Consider the following 24,826-nt stretch of genomic DNA (forward strand, 5'->3'; position numbering starts at 1 on the left):
CTGTTTCTTCCCACTGAATGGAGGCAAGACCAAAGGTAAGGTCGGGCCTGGAATCGTTTAGGACTTCAAAGCTTCTGAGGAAGGGTCAAAATGAACCATTACACTTAGTTAGCTCGGTCAGCTGACGTGGTCCCCACAGAGCCTGCCCTGCTCACCCCTCTGAGCATGGCTCCTTCTCCAGCCCTGCTGGGATTTTCCCCCGACCTAGGCTTCCTTGTGATAGATGCAGGGCACTGCATTCCCCATGAAAAGAAGTAAAGCCATGGCAGGACCTTTATCTATTTCAGATGCTGTAGTTTTAGCAAAGGGCCTTTCTCTCTTTGGCTGGAGGGGGGGAGATGTGAGATGGAGATTCTGATTAACTCAATTTTTTAAAAATATGATTTAAATAGTTGCCCAGAGGCGGTACAGGTATCGTGTGGAAGACTGACTGCATGAAACTCTGCATACTAAAACTACTGTTTTAATGACCAAAACCAGAGAATGATTCCAAGGCAGCCCTGGATTGCACTTAAGCCCACCCCGAATTCACACACGAGCTTTATCTCAGGAAACATGTAATTATTTCTTCCTATCAATTGTTGTGAGGATGGTGATTCATTTGGTTTGGGAGTAGACAGGAAAATTGAGGAAGGCCTTTGTTTTCTAATATTCGGCCTTCCCCTGCCTTCTTTAGAGATGGTGCAGTTCCCTGGGACTAACTTTGAGAACTGAAATGATTGGGCCTAAATATTACCTCTCTTCCCTTGAGAAGAAATGAAGGAAGGAACTTGCCATGAGATGTGTGGGCCGGTGGAGTGGGGCTGCTCTGAGAAGTGGTGAGATGCACACAAGGTTTATGAAGTCAAAAGGCTGAGGGTGGTGGCACATACTTAAAATCCCAGGGCTTTGGCAGGAGGATCACAATTTCGAGCCCAGCCTGGGCAATTTAGCATCTTAGTGAGACCCTGTCTCAAATTTTAAAATGGCCCAGGAATGTAGCTCAGTGTTAAGGCCCTGAGTTTGATCCCCAGTACTGAGTCGGGGTAGGGGGTGGGCGCTCGAGGCCCTGGGTTTAATATCTAGCACTGAAAAACACAATAAAACAGAAACAAAACAAAACAGAAAAGCAAGCAAACCACCACAAAAACTTAAGGGGAAAAGCTCAAACCAAAGTAAAAAATGCCTCCCACCCCCCACCATTTTCCCCCCTGGTATTGGGATTGAACCTGGGATCTTCCCATTGAGCTATATCCCCAGACCTTTTTATTTTTTGTTTTGAGACGGGGTCTTTGTTTGTTTGTTTGTTTTGGTACCGGGGATCGAACTCGGGTCTTTGCGCTTGTGTAGCAGGCAGTGAAACTACTGAGCTAAATCCCCAGCCCTGTTTGCTTGTTTTTGGGACAGGTTCTCACCATGTAGTTCAGGCTGGCCTCAAACTCAGACAACCCTCCTGCTTCAGCCCCTGAGTGCTGGGATCTTAGCGGTGCGTCACCACACCCATTTTGAGACTGGGTCTTGATAAGTGCCCAGATGGGACTCAAATTTGTGAACCTCCTGTCTCAACCTCCTGGGCTGGGATTACAGATGTGTGCCATGCCTCATTCCCATTTACACTGAGCTACTCCTCTAGCCTGTTTGTTTTTTGGTTTTGGTTTTTTTTGGTACTGGGGATCATTGTTTGTTTGTTTTGAGACAGGGTCTTGTGATGTCACTAAATTCCCCTGGGCTCAAAGTTGTGATCCTCCTACCTGAGTATCCCAAACTGCTGGGATTACAAGCAAGAGCCACCACACAGTTCCATAGTCCACATGTGGGGCATGGGAGTGCATCTCTATAATCCCAGCACTCAGGAAGCTGAAACAGGAGGATCACCACAAGTAGCAGCCCAACCTGGGCTATGCAGTGAGCTCGAGGCCAGCCTGAACTGGATAGGGAGGCCCTATCTCAAGATACATGCTGGGTATCTTCTTAAAAGAATTGAAAGAATCATACCGCAGCGATATAAGTGCACCTATGTTTACAGCGGCACAGTTTGTAATCGCTGAAGCTTGGAAACAGCCCAGTTGTCCATCAACTGGAGACTGGATAAAGAAAATGTGGTTTTTTAATAAAATGGAGTACTACTCAGCCATCAAAAACAAGAAATTAGAGACATTTATAGCTAAGTGGATGCACATTGAGGCGATACTCTTAAGTGGAATAAACAGGACACACATGTGTAAATACCGAATAGTTTCTCTGGTGTGAGAAACTGAAAGTGTAAATAAGGATCAAAATGTATAATAGATAATGTGAAATAGGAAGGAAAGGGGCAAAGGTGAAGGGGAAGTGGGAGGAGTAGGGGAAAGGAAAGAAGGGAATGGAATTAACATGAGAAAAATGAAAAAATGGAAACAAAGTATAAATAGAGAGGGATGGAGGGATTGAAGGGAGGACAGGGAAGTGGGGAAAAAATAAGACATATTATGTAAAGGTACAAATCTCCAATGATGAATGTCTTTATACTGTATACCTAAAATGTACCAACCAAATTATTCTGTGATTTTTTTTTTTTTTTTTTTTTTTTTGGTACCAGGGATCAAACTCTGGTCTTTGCACTTGCGCAGCAGGCAGCGAAACCGCTGAGCTAAATCCTCGGCCCCAAAATTATTATTATTATTATTTTTTGGTACCAGAATCAAACTCGGGACCTTGTGCTTTCGAGGCAGGTGGCAGAACCACTGAGCTAAATCCCCAGCCCCCAATAAAATTAATTTTAAAACAAACAAACAAGCAAAAACAAAACAAATAAACAAAAAAGAAATATAATGCAGTAAAAATTATATGATATTAAATGCTTGTACAATAAAACAGCAACTCAGACTATTTTTTAATTCAACTTTTCATTTGCAATTTTCTTCATGTTTGTTTCCTAATTTATTTTTTTGGTACTCATTTATTTTTAAATTTAGAAATATTAGACATATCTACTATCTTTGAGTTATAGTAATTGAATTTTTTTCTTTTGGGGGATAAGGTCTTGCTGTGTAGTTCAGACTGGCCTTGACTTCACTATGGAGCCAAGGCTGGCCTCAAACTCACAGTGATCCTCCTGTCTCAGCCTCCCCAAGTGTTAGAATTACAGGCATGTCCCATCATCACACCTGACCAGTGACTGAAATTTTAACTCTTTTTTTATTAAAATATTTTTTGTGGTGTTTGGGAGCAAATCCAAGGCCTCTTTCATCCCAGGCCAGCACTCTACTGTTGAGCTAATACCCAGCTCAAAATTACAGCTGTTGCATCAAACTATATCTCCATCTTCCCTTCCCTTTGATCTCATCGTCTCAGTAACTGTATCACAGTTTTAGCTAAGTCAGTCATCAACAAGTACATTATTTTCACCTTGTAAATAATACCCACTGTTGAGCCAAGCACTATATTTTGTATATTGAACAACCTTTTATTGTGTAGTTATATTATTTAAATACTTTAGTTTACATCTATCTTCATTTATTCCTTAAATGCCAATTTTGTCAAATACCTATTAATATTTTATATCAAATGGTCAACATATCAGATAACCTGAAGAAATTAATTTTCTGATTCCTGGATACTTGGCCCGGTCTCCCTGAGTGACTTTTTAGTCACCAGCGCCCCCTGCTGACTACTGGTGAAGTGGGAAGTCAGAATTTTGAAATAGTGTCGGGTTTGAAACTGGAAAATACCCATCATTTTCAAGGTCTCTGACCTTGCGAATTGACATTATGGAGAAAGGAATATGGACCTTGTCGTAGAAAAGGCAATATAAAATAATTTAGTACCTTCTTCCCTCGCCTTGTCATCTCATTTTTCCCGTGTTTTCCTAGGAGGAAAGGCTGTGTTTTCTTTTTTTTCTTTTTTTGGTACCAGGGATCAAACTCGGGTCCTTGCGCTTGTGAGGCAGGCGCTGGAACCACTGAACTAAATCCCCAGCCCTGTGTTTTTAAATCTTTCTTTCCTAAGCCTTTTGTCTGATCACCGAAAGAAGAGAGAAAGGTAGGCTTCCCATTTTAAAAGATGATAGATGATAGATAGATGATAGATTGATTGATTGATTTTACTGTACTAGATACTGAACCCAAGACTTCACACTGCTTTACATCCTTAGCCTTTTTTTAGAATCTCACTAAATCATCCAGGCTGGCCTTGAATTTGAGATACTTCTGCCTCAGCTTCCCAAATAGCTGGGATTAGAGGGATGCATGACTGCTCCTAGACTATCTACTTTTTTCTTTTTTTATTGTTGTTTTTCTTTGTTTGTTTGTTTGGTTGGTTTGGTTTTCATTTTCATTTTTGTTTTTTGAGACAGGGTCTCACTATGTATGCCAGGCTGGCCTTGTGCTCCTGCCTCAGCCTCCTGAATGCTGGGATTACAGGCATGTGCTGCCATGTTGGCTTGCCTAGCCATGAAAAAAAACTACTTTATTTCAGTATACCTAACAGATGGTAAATTGCTTGGTTTTTTTTTGTTTTTTTTTTTTTTTTGGTACCAGGGATTGAACTCAGGTCCTTGTGCTTCCAAGGCATGCGGCAGAACCACTGGGCTAAATCCCCAGCCCAAATTGCTTGTATTTTAAGGGTATAATTGCATGGGTTGAGATGACTCCCACAATCAAGATAACGAGCGAGCCTATCACTCTGGAAAGTTCCCCCTGGCCCCTCTCCCCACTCTGGCAATCCCAAGCATCCATTGATATCCTTTCTTTCACTGTCAGTTTGCATTTTGTGTGATTTTACACAAATGGAAACAAAGTATGTTTTTATTTTGGTTTGGTTTGGCTTTGCTGGATTTGGATGTGGTTTGTGCCCAGGAGTTCGTGTGTTACCTGGGAGAGGATCATTTGAGAATAGGAAGGGACCTAGAGAACGGGGAGGGAGAGAGGGAAGGGAATAAAGAGGATTACGGTGTGCTAAGTGCATGTGCCCACTCCCTAAGATGAAAGTAAACATTATATACTGCAAACAGGTACTATTAAAACATTTTTAAAGACAGAGTTATGTCAGAGGCTTGGTTCTTACTGTGGCAATGCTGGGGTGACAGAGCTTTTAAGAGTGGGGCCTAGGGCCAGGGATTTAGCTCAGTGGTGCCACCACCTGCCTCACAAGCGCAAGGTCCCAAATTCGATCTCTGGTACCAAAATAAAAAAGAGTGGGGCCTAGTGGAAGGTGCTTAGGCAGTGGGGGGGACTTCCCTCAGAAGGGTTAAGTCATTTTCATGGGACCCAGAGTTACTTCCCACCAGAGCAAGTTATCCAGGAGAAAGCCCCACCCGGAATCTGTCTCTGGTATCCTGTCTTTCTACGCAATCCTCCCTCCTGCACTGTGCTCCAGCTGTGCTGCACCATGCCTGTGAGCCTCCAGAACTTAAATTAAATAAACCTCCTTTCTCAATGAAGTTATACTAAACCTTTTTTCTTTAAAAGTTATGCAGCCTTAGTTATTTCATTACAGTAATAGAAAACAGACAGTTATATGGTTTCTTTCAACTTGCATTATTACTTTGGGATTCATTTATGCTGTTGTATGTATTGTTTTTGATTGCTAAGTAATATTCTCTTCTACAGATTTGCTGCAATTGGTGTATCCTTCACTTGTTGATGAACATTGGGTTGTTTCGAATTTTTGGTTATTACAGATAAAGCATTCTCTTATATTCCATATTGTCCTCATTGCTTTATTTTTATTTTTGCCTTTTTATTAGTATATGTTTGTGTATTACAGATAAAACTTTTATGAACATTCATGTGCAAGTTTTGTGCACAAATATTATTTCTTTTGAGTCAATGCCTAGGACTGGAATGTCTAGATTATATACTAATGGTATATTTACTTAAAAAAAAATAACCTGCCAAATGATTTCACACAATGATTGTACTATTTTACATTCTCACCAACATTTGGTATTGCCAATCTTTTTAATTTTAATTTTTGAGTTTTCACTGTTGTCTCATTATGGTTTTAATTCAATGTGGATTTTCCCCCAATGAATGATATTTTTTGTTGTTGTTTTGTTTTGTTTTCATTTTTTTTGAGACAAGGTCTCCCTACAGAGTTCAGCCTGGTCTTGGACTCACTGTGTAGTCCAGGCTGGCCTTGAACTCATGGCAACCTTCCTGCCTCAGCCTCCCAAGTGCTGAGATTACATGGATGTGCCACCATGCTCAGCCAATGACTGATTATCTTGAGTATCTTTTCATGTACTTATTTTGAACTCTTTTTAAATTTGAATTCAAGGCCTTTGCACTGAGCTACATCCCCAGCTCTTTAAACAAAAACCAAAAAAAATTTTTTTTTAAATTTTGAGACAGGGTCTCCCTAAGTCTCAGAGTTCCTTACACTGGGTTTGAATTTGCAATCCTCCTGCCTCTCAGTTCCCAGAGTGCTGGGATTATAGATATATGCTACCATGCCCAGATATGACCTATCCATTTTTAAATACTCCACTGGTAATACTCCACTCTAAGCTCAGCAAAGGAAGACTGTTAAAGGACAGGAAATGAGTATTATTCACCAGTTGGCTTTGCAATTCTTCTTAACTGACTTGGAATTTCCACACTTGTGGGATAAAGTTACTCTTGAATTAAGAGCTCCAATACAAGGAGCTGTTCTTTTAAAAAAATGTTTGCATTAAAATGTCTGTTTGCCAGGCACAGTGGCCCAAGCCTATAACACAGGTCCTCAAGAAGCTTAGGCAGGAGGATCACAAGTTTGAGCCCAGCCTTAGCAACTTAGTGAGACACTGTCTCAAAATAAAATAAAAAGTACTGGGGATGTAGTTCAGCATTCCCTGGGTTCAATCCCCAGTACTGGAAGAAAACTAAAAAGGAAAGAAGGTGGTGGGGAGAAGCTCGCTGAGGTTGCAGCTCAGTGGTAGAGTACTTTCCTAGCGTGTTGGAGGCCTTGGGTTCAACTCCTAGTGCAAGAAAAGCAAAACAAAATAAAAGGCTATATTATTTGTAAGTTTAGGTACAGCCCTGAGTGTAGTACCCTAACCTTCTGCCCTTCATTTTCTCCCATTCTGACAAATTCTTTTCCAGGTTAAAGGTTATTTCAGAAAGCATCAGGGCAGGGCTGGGGATTTAGCTCAGCAGTGCCACCACCTGCCTCGAAAGCACAAGGTCCCCAGTTCGATCCCCAAAAAGAAAGCATCAGGCTGTGCTTTAAAGGAGGGAAACCAGGGGAAGAATTGCAGAAGTCTGAAACGGCAGCTGGGACTCCCTGTTTCATACACCCAGACCAGTGTGGCTACACATGTTGGGGGAGGGTTGTCAGAGAGCCGGGCATGAGGAGACAAGAAAGTAATAATCGATATGTGATTAGATCTTTGCATGTTCTAGATTTTAGCCCTTTGCCTGAGGATACTGGCTAAAATTTTTCCCCACTCTATGGGTTGTCTCTCCACTCTGTTTGTGATTTCTCTTGTAGTACAAAAGCTTTTTAATAGGATGAGGTCCCAGTTGATTCTTTGTAGTATTTCCCGTGTTTTGTTCATGAAGTCTTTGCCTACTCCTGTGTCCTCAACAGTTCTGCCTATTCTCTCTTCCAGCCGACTTAGTGTTTCTGTTTTAATATTTTGATCTTTGATCCATTTTGATTTTAGTTTAGTGCACGGTGAGAAATACAGGTCTAGATTTGGTCTTTGGTATGTGGAAAGCCAGTATTCCCAGCGCCACTTACTAAAGAGGCTATCCTTCCAGTGAAGTGTTTGGCCCCTTTGTCAAAGATAAGGAGGCTGAGTGTGTTTGGGTTGTTTCTGTGTCTTCTAATCTGTTCCTAACAACAAATGCTGGAGGGGCTGTGGGGAAAAGGAACCCTTCTCCACTGCTGGTAGGAGAGCACATTGGAGAAACCACTGTGGAAATCAGTGTGGAGATTCCTCAAAAGACTAGGATTAGAGGTCCCATTGGACCCAGCTATTCCTCTTCTGGGTATCTTTCCAAAAGAATTAAAAGCATCATACCACAGAGATATATATGCACGCATGTTTATAGCATATAATTTTTTTTCTAGTACTAGGATAGAACCCAGGGCCTTTGCACTGAGACACATTCCAGTTCTCAAAAAAAAAAATATTTTTTTTTGCCAGGCATGGTGGTGGATGCTTGTAATCCCCCAGCACTCAGAGGCCAAGGCAGGAGGAGTGCAGCAAGTTCAAGGCCAGCCTGGGCTACACAGTGAGTTCAAGCCAGCCTGCACTACAAAGCAAGACCCTGTCCCCAAAAAACAACAAAATAATTTTTTTTTAAATTTTGAGACAGGATCTCACTGAATTGCTCATGGTGGGTTTAAATTTGTGATCCTCCTGCCTCAGCCTCCCAGAGTGCTTAGATTATAGGCATGCAGCACCACACCCAGTTTACCATAGAATTTAGTAAATTACACACTCGATTCCTTTGTGTCAATCATTTTGTTTCTCTAATAGCCTACAAATTCCCTGAGGACAGAAAGAAGAGCTAGTAACATCTGAGCCTTCTTTCAGTGAGGTGAGCCCACTGCCTTTGTTCCATGGGACACATATATAGAAAGATTCAACATAGGCAGCAGAGGACAGTGGGGAGAATAAATAGCTTTAATAACAGATTAGTTAGGAGTCGGGATAATAGCTTCTGTCCTATCTGTGTCATTCTCCAAAGTACAATCCCCTTCACCTAAGACCCAAACAATGCCCTCTTCATTTCTGAACCAAGAAGGCCAAATATACCTTACTCACATATACTCATCAAATAGACTTTTTTCTCTAATTCTTTTTCCCTTTTTCGAGTTTCTCATGGGTAATGGTCATGTCTTTCTCTTTTAGTTCTTGCCCTTTAAAAACATCAATGCTTAAGTTCTTTACTGATCATCAGGACACTCAAAACCCCAGGCTTGTTGAGCCATCTCAGGAATAGATGGATTAGAACAATCGGTTTACTATAAATAGGACGGAGGCAATTGGTGAAGAGTCCCTCCAGAGATCTGGAATGCAAAAGCCTTGCCCAGAATCCTTATTCTATGATCATTTCAACCCTGGACTCCAGCTCATCTGACTCTGGGGATAAGTGTCATTTGGTTCACATATCTCTTAGTTGCCACTGTTTTCTTAGCAGCTCTTTGTATTCCTCCATGCCAACCTTTGTCCCCAAAACATTCCCAAATTAGTCAGGAGATTGCTCGCCTACTTACTGAATGCAAAGCCATAGAACAAACAGCCCTGAAAGAAGTGGGGCTGGGAAGGTTTCAGGGGAGAGAGGAGCTCCTGCATCTGAGGGGAAGAGGTGCAGCTTCTCTAAGTCTGGCAGGAACGCTCGGGCATCCTCCAGAGCTGCCTGAGCCGCCGCAGTAAAGTTGGGGTCACCAGAGATTGAAACATCAAAGACACAGGACTGGAAGTAAGCGTCTTCAACCGGAAGACCTTCCTTGCACAGCTGTCTGGCAGTGTCTAGGGTGATAGTTCCCCGGCGACTGCGCTCTGAGCGAGACAGTCGCTGACTCGGGGGACAGCCCCCAACACAGAGCTGCAGGTCCTGCTCAGCTGAGAAGGCCCTGGCCACATCTTCTGCTACTCTGATGGAGAAGGAGAGCTGCCCAGCCGTCTGCCGGATGACTATAGTTGTGCCAATATAGGCAGCTCGGATCTCCACATGGCTCCCAGGGTTAGCAGTTCGAATGGACAAACTTGAGCCGCCAGGACGGTCACCTCCATTGATAGAACCGTCCTCAAAGGCTGCGGGGAGATTGTCCACCTCAGCCTGGTAGACCTTCTGATCGATGCATTCCTGCATGTTCTTAAAAATGACGGTGAGCTGTGAGGGCAAGAGGGAAAACAGTTCATTCTGGGCCCAATGCATCCTCCCACCAGTCAGCCCCATACACAGGGATCTGACCCAAGGAAGGACGCAAGGTTCCTTCACGCCCAGGTGTCTCCATCCCTTCTCCTATTCCGACTCCGGTCGCCTCATCCCTAGGCCCACCCTCTATTTTTTGGTCTCAATCTCAGCAACTCCCAAGGAGAAAGAACAGCATCCCTTGTGAGACGCCCTAGCTCTCCTAGTCCCAGCTTTCTCTTCAGTGTTTTCTGCACCTGCGTGCAATTCGCAGCAAGGGAAACTGCTTTACAGTGTTTGTTAGGAGGCAGTGAAGACTCCCGAGGCAAGCGTGGTTCCGGAAGAAAGGGAAGGGGGTGGGAGGGAGTGGTCCCCGGGGGTGACCGGAGAGGAGAACTGAGCGCCTGACCTTCCGGGTGGTGGTAGCGTTGGCCCCCGAGGCCACGGGGGAGCTGGTGGCCTGGACAAAAAGGAAGTCGTTATCCAGCAGGGGCCAAGCTCCTTGGACGCGGCACGTGTGAAAGTGGTGGTGGAAGCTGCGCACGTGGGGATCCCCGAAGGAGGCGCAGTGCAAGAAGCCCGGGGAGCGTCCGTGCAGCCGGGAGAAGCGGCCCTCGTAGTCGCAGGGGTCGGGGATGGGGGGCCTGGGGCCGGCGCCCTGGAGCGCGGGGCCGCGGGGCGGGGGCGGCTCCGCGGGCCCCTGGCGCGAGCAGTTGTGCTGGATCATGAGGTCCTCGATGCCGTGCACCGCCGAGTGGAAGGCCAGGTCCCCGCGGCAGGTGCGGGCCGTGCGTCGCGTGCAGAGCTCGTAGGAGCGCAGGGCTCGGCACAGCCCGCCCGCCCCGCCGCCCCGGCTGTCGCCGCCTCTGCGGAGAGCTCCGGGGGAGCCCCCGGCCCGGAGGCTCAGGGTGGACGACACGTACTCGGCGTTGCAGCGGAGGATCTTGCACTGAGAGTGAGCTGAGGACAGAGGGAGGGACGGTGAGCGGCTCCCCAGACCCCCGCTCCACGGAGCGCGCGCCTCGCTCTCCCAAACCAACACCGGACGTCCGCTGCCCTGCACTGGCTAAGGCCCCCAGCAGTCGGCGCCCCCTTCTCTCCTCCTTCAGTCTCGCTGAAAAGGCGCCATCCCCTGATCTCTTCTCCCTGCCGACCAGAGCACTATCCCAGTGCCCTCCCCCAGGTTGAATGGAAAATACAGCTACTCGAGGCGGGCAACCGAACACGGGGCTCATACCCGCAGGTCCTCCCTCCCACGCTCACACCCCCCCCCCCCTGCGGCCTGCCCTCGAGCTTCCCCAGCCCTTCCCTGACCCTTCCTTACCGTGTCCACAGAGGAGCAGCAGGAGAGTGAGAGTGCTTAGGGTTGGGGGACTGCCATGGGGGGACCGGGGACCAGGGGACCGACTCGGATCCCCCATGCCTATCCAGCCAGGTCCCCCCAGGCGCCGGTTCTTCCCAGCTGATGACCTTCCTACCTAGTGAATTTTGACCAGCAGTCCTGGAAGTGACTGAAAAAAGAAATTTGGCTGGGCATGGGGAAAGAGGAGAATTGAAGATCGGGAGGGTTGGTGTGAAGAGAATCTGGGGAGATCAAGAAAAGGATGAGCAGACCGGAGACCATGAGTGTAGCTGGGGAGCCTCTGGCCCCTGCTCCTGTGTTCACGCTCAGCTCCCTTGTGCAATACCTCGAGGTGGGGGCGGAGGGGAGTTGAGTGAACTTGACGGGGGTCAGAGTCCACTGCATTGGCCCATCCTGAGCTACCGAACAGCAGATATGTTTGAAGGAGTCCTGGGGACAGTAGATCTCAGCCATCCTAGAGCTAGGATTGAAAATACTTCAGAAACGGATCTCTTGCCGTCCCTCCCATCACAGGAGACACCCTCCAGGAGCCATTCATTTCCTTTTCTCTTCTGTGTCAAAAGAACACAAAAAAGAGTAAAGATGGGATACTCATGCCCTCTAGATCATTAATCCTCAAACGGAAAGGGAGCCAGTCTCTTCCATGTGCTCCAGAGGCCTGCAGTCATAATCCTTCTACTCACAGAAAAAAGGCTGCCAACAAAGCATGTGATTCAATATTTGTTTTCTACTAAATTAACAATTCTTGTATTTTTCCAAACCTAATTGAAGAACCATTCTTTCCTTCACAAAATCAGAAGTTCCTCGTCTTTTGAGGGCACTGGCTGGAGAGAGGCTAACTCCTTACCTCCCTCCTGCCAAATTCACATCTTTTGAAGTAAGGTTATGATTAGGGAAAGGGTCCTGCAGGAGGGAGAGTAGGACAGAGGGGCTGGAGTTGTGGGACAAATCATATACACCAAGGAGTAGCCTTGGAAGCCCTTGGCAGCCCAATATGGAGAGTACTGCTGAGTAGGAGTACAGTAGAAGAATGTTAAATTTGGCCTTAATGAGAAAACTACAGAGTAGAGGGCATGGAGAACTCCTAAAACTTCGCCAGAAGTCTTGAAGTGAGGGTTAGGGTGTAGCACAGTGGAAACGTGCATGCTTATCATGCACAAGGCCCTGGGTTTGCATAAGGTCTTGGGTTTGATCCCCATCACTACCGCCAAAAGCAAACCAAAACCAAACAAAATATAGTTAAGACCACCAGAGGTGAGACAGAACATTATACTTCACATGGCCTGCAGTCAGAGATCAGGAGGAAACGAGACAGAGGACAAATGGGGATTGGGGCATCCTAACTTTTGGACCAGAGACAGCCAAGTAGGTGTCTGCAATTTTATAAAAGTTGCACCTCAGTCGGAAAGCTTTTTAAAGCAATTGCAATCTCATTTTGACTTACTGTTTCCAGAGGTCAGACATTACCCTGATATCCAATTCTCCAGCCATGGTTGCCTATTCTGTTGGCTTGTTGCAGCCAGGGGCTCCCCGGCTGTTTCTTCATGTTTCCCGCAGCTTCGGAGCCCGCACACCAGCTGCAATCTCCCTGAGGTCAGGGAGCTGGGAGGCTTGGTGTGGGGGAAGGGGGAGGACATGGCTTGCCAGAGGACTGGACAGCTGAGCGGGGGAGGGAGGTGGCTACTGAGTTGACGGTTTTAAAAATAGCTAAGTCCAAAATTCCAGGAAGGTTGGTGGCACTAGGGTATGGGAGTGGAGGCACTGGGGAGGACAGGAAGATTAGACAATGTGGAATATTAGGTGCCAAGTGTGTTTGAGGGAGACAGGCAAGTCAGATAACCAGTTCCAGCTTATAGGTCTCTGAAGTCACTGCCTACTCCAGGAAGCCCTCCAGCCTTCTCGATAATGAGCTCCTGGCCTTTAAAAGTTACAGTGGACAATTGCATATTGCCCATTTACCACCCTCGTCACTACCATATCCAACAGCCTGTGTCGTTTCTACTCATCCTATCCGAGATGAAGCTGGCTGTCCAGATCCCCCGAAGAGGTAGTGTGCAGCTCCTCCCACCTCGTCGCAGGGTATTTCAGAAACTAAAAAAGCCAGCTGTCCAGAGAAGAAACCTGAGCTTGGAGTTGTTTAGGATGAGGGGTTGTTCAGTCTCTCTAGCTCAGAATCTTGCAGCTGTCTATACCCTTGCCTCCTCCGTTTCCATTACCTTAGTTTGTACAGCAATTCCTCCCCCTCCTCTGCATCCATCACACAAAGCATATGAGCTCTGAGTTGCTGGGGAAGAAGACTAACAAAAGCAAAGAGGTGAAGAAGGGATGGAGATAAAGGTTTTTGCAGGTTACCAATCCATAGGAGAGGAGAGTTGAAGAGAGATGTTTAAAAAGATTCAAAACAATGCTTGTGTAGAAGAGCATGAACTTGTGTCTTTTAAACATTTTGCAGCCAAGGAATTTAGCCATGTAATGTTTTGTGCAACCACAGGCCTGTCTGGGCTCTCCATCTTGTAGCACTCGCCGAGAGAAATTAATGCAAGGGTACTACAGAAGTGTCACCGAGGCATCTGTACCAATCAACTCTACATTTAGTTCAGGATGTGTAGGTCCTCACAGCATTCTCCTCAGACATGCATGCTCCCCTTCCCACCACACACCCGGTACTGGGAATTGCATCCAGGGTCTTTGGTCTGAGCTACATTCCCAGTTTATTTTTATTTTTTGAGACTAAATTGTGACCCCCCTGCCTCAGCCTCCCAGCATGTTGGGATTACAGGCATGCGCCACCTTACATGACTGTAGTTTTTGTAGTATTAGCGATTGAACCCAGAAAGCACTGAGATACATCCCCAGGCCTTTTGATTTCTTTTGAGACAAGGTCTCTCTAAGATGTTCAGGCTGGCCTTGAACTTTCAAGCCTCCTACCTCAGTATCCCAAGCAGCTGGCATTACAGGTGTGTACCACCATGCCTGGGACATCCATACAGACAGACAGACATAGATTACTGACAAATTTAGTTTTTCTCTCCATTGCATGAGGCCATGTCACAGAGTTTTATTACAAAAATGCAAAATGTCCCCAACTAATCTATTCAAGTGACTTTAAAACACAATAACTTGACTGTAACATACAAAATGGAATATATTCTAATAATAAGAATAAGTGCAAAAATATTTTAAAGTATTCATATTATTGGTGGTAGTGTTAGCATTATTTCTGTGTATGTTGGCATTATTCTAGAACTACTTGGGGTGTATTGTGGGATAAAACAAATGAGTAGAGCTGGGCGTGGTGGTGCATGCCTGTAATCCCAGCACTCAGGAGGCTGAGGCAGGAGGATCACTGCAAGTTCGAGGCCAGCCTGGGCTACATAGTTCTAGGCCAGCCTGGATTGCATACTGAGACCTTGTCTCAAAAAAGGGGTGGGGCCACTGGGGAGTTAGTTCAGTGGCACAGTGACTGCCTGGCAAACACAAGGCCCTGAGTTCTATTGCTAGTACCAAAACCAACAGCAACAACAAATGAGTAATATCAGTGTTATTGAGAACCATGATTTTTTATGTGGAATAAAGAGACAATGATTTATGTTGATGAAATTAAGTTTTTAAAAACTCTATAATTCCAAATTTAAATTGCAAGAATAACTGAGTTCATGATGCATTTTAACCTAAAAAGTTTCCTAGGTTTATTCTGCAAAAGCCTAGAAACAGTGACCCCATAGCAATGAATGCCCTAGTGTCCAAGTTGAGCTATCTAAATACCTTTTTCCAACGGGACCAGGATTTCTTGAAGACACAGGTGATTCCAGGTTTGGGACAGGAATTGTCCAAGTTAAACAAGGAAACTTTCAGAAACTATTAGGATTATGTCAAAAGGATTCCAGAGGCAACTAGAATATAGTAGTTACCAGTAGCCAAAGATAAGCCAATTTAATTATCAAAATGTGTATTATGTATAATAGATTAAAACACATCTACTAAGTTTAAATCCATGAATTCACAATGATAGTTAAAAATTTAAACTTATTGATCTTTGTTGGAAAGAGCTACTGGATCAATTCATTATTTTGAAAACTACTAGTAATTGGAAAGAATCAAGTATTTATCCTGGTTTTCTTATGGGAAATATGCCTTGTGATGACAGGAAATTTTCTTTTTATAGCAGGATTGAATTTAGGACCTTGTGCTTGCAAGGCAGGTGACAGCACCACTGAGCTAAATCCCTGGCCCAGCAGTGTTCCAATAAATAAATGAAGGAAGGTCCGGGGATTTAGCTCAGTGGTTCCACCGCCTGCCTCGCAAGCACAAGGTCCTGAGTTCAATCCCCAGTACCAAAAAAAAAAAAAAAAGAATAAATGAAGGAGTAACAGAATACCAGTGTTGTGTAATTTCTAATGAATTAATGTATCTAAGTAATAAGCAAAAGTGACCATAATCCATTACAAAAAGAGAGGGAAACATTATGTCCTCCTGTTTTGAAGTGGAGTACACAACTCACCTTGCATGAAATAGTAGCCTTGCAATGCTGGGAGTGGTGGCACACATCATAATCCCAGCACTCAGGAGGCTGAGGTAGGAGGATTGCTGTGAGTTCGAGGCCAGCCTGGGCTACATAAAGAGTTCAAGACCACCCTGAATTACAGAGCGAGACCTTGTCTCAAAAAAGAAAGAAAGAAGTAGCCTTGCCAAAACAAAACAAAAAACACTTTTATCCAAATTTGAACAACCTTTAGTCTAGAGCTAACTACTAATTTGCAGGAAATACAAGAGCATCAAATGTACTTCAGTGGTGCAGATTTTGACTGTGACAATACAGGACAAATGACTTGGGTTCTTCAACAAATAAATGGAAAAAAATACGGAGAAGTAACCTATAGACTGAAAGGGATTTAAGAGACATCAAATAATTGCAGAGTGTGGACTTTATTGGGTCCTGAGTTTAAAAAGCAAGAAAATTATTATTTTTTCTGAACTTATCTGTGTGAAAATCCTGAAGACCAAAACATGAGAGTCATCATGTTTTACAGCAAGAGGGTGGCTGGGCAGACTGGCGGGTCCTTCCTCTATGCCTCCAACTCCACAGTGCCCTGACCAGTGCCAGCCATGCCCACCTGCCGCCTCAATGCAGTGGTGCCACTCCCTGCAGATATCCTGGTGGGGCAGAGAGGAGGGAACCTCACAGGTATTGAAGACCCCCCCAGCCACTGGCAATGTAGGGTGGTTCGAGATGCATCCAATCTGCTGTGTGACCTGAAGTAGTTTGCTAACCCCCTCTGGACCCAGGTGCTCCTTCCTGTAAACTGAGGGGTGGGATGGACCTCGAGCACCTGCTGCAAGTCCACAAAGCCTAGTACAACAATGAGGTCCGAGCACTGTAGATCCATGTTATCTGGGTTCAAATCCCAGGCCTAACGGTTGGAAGTTGGAGGTTCTTGTCCAGTTGACCCTTCTGTGTCACCATTTCTTCCCTTGGGGATTCTATCCATTACAGATAATCACGCATCTTCCTGGCAGTTTTCATGGGGACTACATCCATGTGTGCACCTATGAACATGCATGGGTGCTGTGTATGTAACAAATGATATCTGCCACATGAGATGCATATCATTACATCCCGGGGAGAGTTGCTGACACAGGTCAAGTGCAGATTAGGTGTTAGCTGTGATCGTTGTTGCTGGAGTTTCAGACACCTGGCCAGAAATTATGTGTTTACTTCCAAGCAAGGTGGTAGACTCAGCTTGGATAAGATTGGTGTGAATTCAGGGTGGCAAAAGCAACTTTCTCCTGCTGCCCCACAGCTTTAGTTGGCAGTTCTATGTGCTTTGCTGAAGGTTTGAAAATGTAGGATTCTTTTTCTCTTCATGTAGTTTGAGAGGAGAACAATTTCATAACCTGGAGGAGGTCCGTATAAGAATCTACCCTAAAGAAATAATCAGATATTCACACAAATATATTTGGGTACAAAGATGTTCACTGTGTCACTATTTTATTTTTCCTTTTGAGACAGGGTCTTGCCATGTTGTTTAGGCTGGTCTTGAACTCACTTTTTAGCCTAGGCTAGCCTCAAATTTGTGGTGATCCTCCTGCTTCAGCCTCCCAAGTTCTGGGATTGCAGGTGTGCACCACCATGCCCAGTTTGAAAATTATTAAATAATTGGGGAAATCTGAATGCTGATAAATATTTCCAACAGGGCTGGGGATTTAGCTCAGCAGCACAGCGCCTGCCTGGCAAGCACAAGGTTCTGAATTTGATCCCTGGTACCAAAAACAAACAAACAAAAATATTTCCAACATACTTGATGATTTGTCATAAATTATCATTAAACTTGTCTGTTAAATGCTACTTTTTTGTTTTTGGTACTGGGGATTGAACTCGGGACCTTGTGCTTGTGAGACAGGCACTGGAACCACTGAGCTAAATCCCCAGCCCAAATACTACTTTTTTAAAAGTGTGCTTATCTTTTAGAGATACATCTTGAACTATATACAGATGAAAAGATATGATATCTGGGATTTGCTTCTAAACAATCTGGGGTCAGGGAGAAGTTCATGGGGTAATAAAATAAGATTGAAACATGTACTTGATGAATATTGTGTTAGCTTTGTATCACTGGGACAAAATACCTGACATAAATAGTTTAAAGGGGGAAAGATTTGTTTTGGCTCATGGGTTCAGAGGTTTCAGTCTATGGTCAGCTGGCTCCATTGCTTTATGGCTGTAGCAAAGCAGAAACATCATGTGCAAGTATCTCTAAAAGATAATACAAATTAATTTTTTTGAGACAGGGTCTCACTATGCAGTTCAGCCTGGCCTTGAACTCACTATGTAGCCCAGGGTGGCCTCAACCTCGAGGAAATCCCCTTGCCTCAGCCTCCCAAATGCTGGGATTATAGGCCTGTCCCACCAGACCTGGCTTTCATACTTGTTTAACCAGCCTGTGAGGTTTATAGCAATTTTCCTAACTCTGTGACCCTCAATTTTAAAATACGGCAATGTCGGGCCAGGGATTTAGCTCAGTGTTTCTGCCACCTGCCTTGCAAGCACAAGGACCTGAGTTCAATCTCCGGTACCAAAAATACATAAATACAATTTAAATATGGCAATGTAACCACGCATCATCATCACAGTTAAAAACTAGGTGATATGTTTATTGATTTTTATTTAAATAATATAAATTTTTAAAAAATAAAAAAATAATATAAATACTTTAAAGTTCAACATACTTATTGAAATACAAATGTTAATATATGGTAAGAACCTAGGAAATATTTTAAATATTTATGAAAGCAGTTTTGTTTTAAAATGAAGAACTATGAATCTTGTACAGTAATTTCCTCCCTGAGGACTCTGAACATTCTTATATTATTTCATGTGTATTGAAGAATATTGTCCAATGCTTTGAGTAAATTTATTGTGAAAATTTTATTGTTTTTTTTTTTGTTTGTTTTGTTTTTGGTACCAGGGATCAAACTTGGGTCCTTCAGCTGGCACAGCAGGCAGCAAAACCACTGAGCTAAATCCCCGGCCTTATTGTCTTTATTTTTACCAAAGATTTCTCATAGTTTGAAGCATTTGAAGTAATAAAATATAAAATGAAAAAAAAAAACAAACTAGGTGATGAACAAAAATATTAGGCAATGATTTTGGAACATGGCCTAATAAGAACCTGGAGTTTTCTTCTCTTTTAGACTTTTTTTTAAAGACATGGTCTCAGTAATTTCCATGGCATCCTCCTGCTTCAGCCTCCTGAGAAGCTGGGATTACAGGTGTGTGTCACCACACCTGGCTCTTTTTGTTTTGTTTTGTTTTTCAGATAAGGTCTTTCTATGTAGTTCAGGCTGGCCTTGAACTCACTATGTAGCCCAGAATGGCCTCAAACTCCCAGCAATCTTCCTGCCTCAGCCTCCTGAGTGCTGGGACTACAAGCGTGTGCCACCACACCTGGCCACTTTTTGGTATTATTGATGTTCTTGAGTGCACCATCCAGAACATTCATAGGCACCATTATGGTGGCACAGAAAGATACTGGAAGTAGCTATATATATTTTTACGTAAATATATCACATATAGGCAGGGATACACTCATATTATATTCATGTAGTCTGAAGAGGGGATATTTGGTCATTTGTGGCTACAGAGTGGTCTTGTTTCTATTTTATTCCAAACATACCTGTGGTGTAATTCTGATAAGCTGAGAGATAATAATAGCCAATTTAGACTTCTATACTCCAGTAAAACATTTTTCCAGAATTTAAAATAAGCAAAATGCATTCAAACAAACCAAAACTTAAAGGAATTTCTATCGATAGATTTTTATCATAAGAACTATTAAAGCATTTAGTACAGAAGAATTTTAAAAAGATGAAAAGAATGATAAAGGTATAAAATTGTGGTTAAATCTAAACAATTTCTGAATTTTAAAATGACTACTTTTGGAAGTAAAGAAGAATAATAACATGTAAGACACAATGGGAATTGTAATTTTTTTCTTTTGAGACAGGGTCTCACTATGTAGTTCAGCCTGGCGTTGAACTCACTATGTAGCCCAGGCTGGCTTCCAACTTGAGGTGAGTCTCCTGAGATAGGAACTGGGGCATGGCAAAGCTGTCTGGGGAGGTAGGCTGACCTTTTAATTACATGCATGGAACAGTTCCCAAAGCTCTGCACATAAACAACTCAGGAGAACTTGAGCAGGTTTTCAATAGGAGGCCTAGACCTGACCTCAGCCTGAGGCGCCGGATCCCAGCACCGCCTCTCAGGACCTGGATGTAGATGTTCTCTTGGGTTTCCTCCAGATTTGGACAGCATAAAAGCACACAGGCGCCAACAGCTTGCTATGGTGGTTTTCCTCATGATAATCTGCCCTGGGTCCTCTAGGGAGTACTTTTATCTTTTATTTGGCCCAAACTCTCTTGGCAGAGCCAGTTTCTCTCTTACTCTTCAGTTTTACTTTTTCAAGTAAACCTTGCCACTGCTGTTTTGGTTGTTTCATTTAATTCTTTGTTTGGAATGACAAGAACCTGGAATCTAACTCCAGAAGGACAGGTGAGCAACCCAGAACCCAGTAAAGTTCCTTTGGCTACCTGCTAACTGTTGTAGATAAAACAACCCAAATTAGACTGGCAAGGGAACTTGACATGAGAATCGAATGCCATTAGGGTTGATAACTAATGCTGTGTGTGTGTGTGTGTGTGTGTGTGAGAGAGCATGTGCCCCCATTTATTGCTAACTAGGCAAAGATTTGTGCGTTTTAGACCTGTACTTTAGACGCTGCTATATCAATACTAGTGTCTGCCATTCTCCTCAAATGTTAGATTTTTATCTCCTTCCTCCTTTCTACCTTAGATTTGGACTATATTAATGAACCAAAATTAACTTGGTTCTTGGTGCTATGCCGGGAAATTTCTCAACTAGTTGGCCTACTTCAGTTCTGAAAATGTTGGCAAAACACTTAAAATTTGCTAGAAATATATATACCTGAATTAAGACCTTAAGACAAAATATACTCAAATAAAAAGTAACAGTTGAATGTAATGTAAAAGTGACATAGTGCTTCCTGGGAAAATGCACTCAGTGCCTAAATAATTACTCTTAACCTTGAATGCGTGTTAGAATCATGGGGGTGGGGGGACGTAAAATATTCTGAAACTCAGGGGCTGGGGAAGTAGCTCAGTGGTAGAGCATTTCCCTAGTGTGTGGAAGGCCCTGAGTTCAATCCCCAACACTGCAAAGGAGAAAAAGAAAAAGAAAAAAGATGCCCCAACTACACTCCAGACTAGTTAAATCAGAAACTTGGGGAGGGGATTCAAATACAAGCACATTTTCAGTACCCTGCATGTGATTTCCTTTGCAGCCAAGGTTGAAAACCGCTGGTCTACAGGGATGGTACGAATAGGAATATCCAGACAGATAGAAATACTGTGGACAATTAGGAAAAATCAAGATTAATGTCACCTGATATTATCTGGGAAAATACGGTGGTATAAAGGAGTTAGGGACTCCTATAGATCTTAAAATTACCAGTAAAGAATCTCAAGCAACTTGGAGAGGAGATAACATCAGTTCTAGCCTCTTTGCTACTGGAGTGCTGCAGTCATTCTGTTTACCTTTCCTTTACCTCTAAAAAAATCAGTTCTACTTTTTCTTTGTTTATATAATCTACTTGATGTTAAATTTTTTTTTTTTGGTTAAAAAATTTTGTTTTGCGCCATACCTGCCTCTCAAGCGCAAGGTCCTAAATTCGATCCCCAATACCAAAAAAGAAAAGAAAAAAGAAAAAACTTTTGTTTTGATGCTGAGTCTTGAACCCAGGATCTCCCACATGTGCATGCTCAGGAAGTACTCTATCAGTGAACAACAGCCCCAGTCCTTTAAAAAATTTTAATTGTGGTAAAATACACATAAAATTCACCATTTTCCCATTTTTAAATAGTGTGCAATTCAGTAGTGTGACATACATTCACATTGTTGTGCAAGCCAATCTCCAGAACTCATTTTTTTTTTGAGATAAGGTCTCACTATACAATTCAAACTGGCCTTGAGCTCACTATGTAGCCCGGGCTGGCCTGGAACTCATAGCAATCCTCCTGCCTCAGCCTCCCGAGTGCTGGGATTACAGGCATGCGCCACCACGCCCAGCTCCAGAACTCTTCATCTTGAAAAATTGAAGCTCTATACTCACTAAATGCAAGCTAAACTTTATTTTGAGGCAATGATGCCTTTACATGCAACTGCAACAAATAATACAGACAGATTCTGTATACACTTTATCTATTTCCCACAAGTGGTAACATTGTGGAATCTAGTGCAATGTTGTCTCCCTATGAAAGCATGCTGTCTAATTGCTCCTGTTACAATCTTGTCTAAGTTTTGAATTGGGTACCACATTTTTTTCAGTTAATACGATTGCTTGTTCTACTGTACCATGTATGAGTCTTGTCCTTTCCTATATCCATCATGACAGATTATTGTGTGGCTTTATATTGTGCATTTAAAACTGTACAATGAATGTCTTCATTGCCTTCCATTTTCAAAATTTTTAATTTTGATCCTTTTGGTGAGAGAGTCAGAGCTATTACAAAAGTATCATGAAGGATTTCAGATGGGTATGGTTTCCTTTTCCATCTCTTTATCATTATTTTATATTTGTATGAAAGACCAGTTTTGAATGGTCTTTCGATATGAGAGGGGAAGATTAGCAGTAGTTTTACTACATACAGTCCTTTGACTTTCGTGAATTTGTCATACGTCTTCTTTCTGATGCTTGACTTTATTCTCTTCCTAGCACTAGTCTGCACTTAGAAGCCAGGTGTGCTGCTGCATGCCTGTACTCCCAGCTCTTGGGAGGCTGAAGCAGGAGAATCTCGAGAGTCAGCCTGGGCTCCATTGTGAATTCAAGGCTGGTCTGAAATATACGGTGAGGCCCTGTCTCAAAAAAAAAAAAAAAAAAAAGTCTGCATTCAGCGAAAGATGTGTTCAGTTCATCAACTATTTCATCTCCCAGAGGTTTTTAGTGTGAAGAGTACCTTTTGTTTGTTTTATATAACAAATGACAAGTCTCTTTAAAAGAAACAGAAGTGCAGTACTTTTAAAATACAATGTTGTTAGTTTGGATTTATTTTTTATATATAATATTCATACAATTATCTGATATTTGCCTTCATTAACAAACACATAAATTAATAGAGCTATTAGTTTATTCACCAAAAAAAAAAAAACCACCCCAAGAACAATTTCACCACCAGCATACTGATATCGATGCAATCAAGATACAGAGCATTTCCACCACCACAAGGATCCTGCATGTTGCTACACCATGCCCCTCAATCCTCTCCCTGCCTTAACCCTGGGCCACAACTAATCTGTTCTCCATTTCTATACTTTGGTCATTTAAGAAGTTGTATAAGTAGACTCATACTGGATCAGCATGTAACATTTTAAGATTGGCTGTCTCCATTCAGCATAATTCTTTGAATCCCTCGGGGTAGGCGTATCAACAACTGGTTCCTTATTGTTACTGAATAGTATTCCATGCTACAGAGGTACCACAATTTGTTTAACCACTCACCTGTTAAAGGATATCTCCTTTCTTGCCAGTTTTTGGCTATTATTAGTGCATCAGCTGTAAACATTTGTGTACAGGTTTTTGTGTGAACATGAAGTTTTAGTTCTCTGGGATAAATGGACTAGAGTATAAGCTGGGTCATGTGACAATTGTACATTGTTTTAAAAAATAACCATGCACTTTTTATAGAGTGGTTGTACAGTATAATACAGCACTCCTAAGAGGAATGGGTGAATGATCTGTTTCTCTACATTCTTATCAGCCATTTGGTATCATCACTATTTTTTATTATAGCCATCCTGATAGATGTATTACCTAACTGTGGTTTTAGTTTATATTTTCCTAATGTCTTGTGACGTCGGACATATTTTTATGTGCTCATTTCCACCTGTATATTCTCTTGGTGAAATATCACTTTATCTGTCTTCTTTTTCCTCTTTCCTTTTTCTTTCCCCTCCCTTCCTTTACATTTTCTTATTGAATTATCTGGTTCTTTAAATGCTGAGTTTTGAAAGTTCTTTACACAGTATACATAATAGTTCTTTCTTTTGTATATGGTTCGAAGATATTTTTCTTGTAATCATTAGCTTGTCTTTCTGTTTCCTTAACAGTGTCTTTTGTGCAGCAGGCATGTTTAATTTTAAAGAAATCTGATTTATCAATTTTTCCTTTTGTTTGTTTGGGGTTTTTTTGTTGTTTTTTTTTGGTACTGGGGATCGAACTCAGAACCCTGTGCAGGTGAGGCAGGTGGCGGCACCACTGAGCTAAATGCCAGGCCCCAAGTTTTCCTTGTATGGACGATGATATTGGTGTAAACTTTTTCTAGCCCTAGATCATGTCATGAAGATTTTCTCCTATATTTTCTTCTAAAAGTCTTATATTTCAAATTTATGTTGGTAATTCACCTTGAGTTAGTTTTTTAAAACAAGCTATTAAGATAGGAGCCAAAGTTTTGTTTTGTTTGCCTATGGATTTCTAATTTCTTCAGTGATGTTTATTGAAAAAGCTATCTTTCCTCCACGAATTGCTTTTGCACCTCTGTAAAATATCAGTTGGTTGTATAATTGTTGGGGCATACTATTCTCTATTCTACTTTCTATATTTATCCCTGTGCTAATACCACAGTCTTTAATAGTATGACCATAAAATAAGTCTCGAAAATGGGTAAGCTGATTCCTCACATTGAATTCTTTTTCAAAATTGTTTTTAGCTATTCTACCTTCTTTATTTTTCACATAACTTTTAGAATAAGGTCTATAACTAGAAAAGGTCCCGCTATGATTCCACCCCCTTCCTCTTTTAGAGATGGGGCCTCTTGTGTGCTAGGTAAACATTTTATCACTAAGCTGTATCCCCAGTTCACCTTCATTATTTTTTATTGTGATAAAATACATTCATATAAAGTTCACAATTTTAAAATTTTGAAATGTATAAGCAGTGGCATTTAGTACATTGAAAATGTTGTACAACTGTCACCACAATCCAATTCCTAACATTTTCATCACTCCAAAAGGTAACCCTGGGCTTATGACCCAGTCACTCCCACAACCTCGGGAAAACACCAATCTGCTTTTTATCCCTGTGGATTT

General features: G+C 42.7%; 1 protein-coding gene across 3 annotated transcripts; it reads right to left on the reverse strand.

Annotated features, from left to right (window-relative positions):
• Positions 1-3,844: 3,844 nt before the first annotated feature.
• On the reverse strand, positions 3,845-12,810 carry Hjv (hemojuvelin BMP co-receptor). Of its 3 annotated transcripts, none has more exons than XM_004853928.3 (4): positions 12,614-12,810; positions 11,131-11,317; positions 10,216-10,766; positions 3,845-9,785 (listed from the first exon to the last, which is right to left on the reverse strand). In XM_004853928.3, the coding sequence occupies exons 2-4, from the start codon at positions 11,225-11,227 to the stop codon at positions 9,162-9,164; spliced, it is 1,272 nt and encodes a 423-aa protein (XP_004853985.1). In that variant the 5' UTR covers positions 11,228-11,317; positions 12,614-12,810; the 3' UTR covers positions 3,845-9,161. The 3 variants fall into 3 exon arrangements, with proteins under 3 accessions (XP_004853985.1, XP_004853984.1, XP_021121489.1); XM_004853927.3 differs by having other exon boundaries at positions 11,131-11,629; positions 12,614-12,794; XM_021265830.2 differs by having other exon boundaries at positions 11,131-11,720; positions 12,614-12,794.
• Between the last annotated feature and the right edge of the window lie 12,016 nt (positions 12,811-24,826).

Source organism: Heterocephalus glaber, unplaced genomic scaffold, assembly GCF_053883595.1.
Source record: "Heterocephalus glaber isolate CG9 unplaced genomic scaffold, H.glaber_assembly_v1.0 deba00001442, whole genome shotgun sequence".
NCBI lineage: Eukaryota > Metazoa > Chordata > Mammalia > Rodentia > Bathyergidae > Heterocephalus > Heterocephalus glaber.

Coding starts and splice junctions, on each gene's coding strand:
- Hjv (XM_004853928.3), bottom strand. CDS start 11,227: ATGGGGGATCCGAGTCGGTCCCCTGGTCCCCGGTCCCCCCATGGCAGT. Junction 10,767..11,130: donor GCTGCTCCTCTGTGGACACG/GTAAGGAAGGGT, acceptor CTCTGTCCTCAG/CTCACTCTCAGTGCAAGATC. Junction 9,786..10,215: donor ACGCTACCACCACCCGGAAG/GTCAGGCGCTCA, acceptor TTGCCCTCACAG/CTCACCGTCATTTTTAAGAA.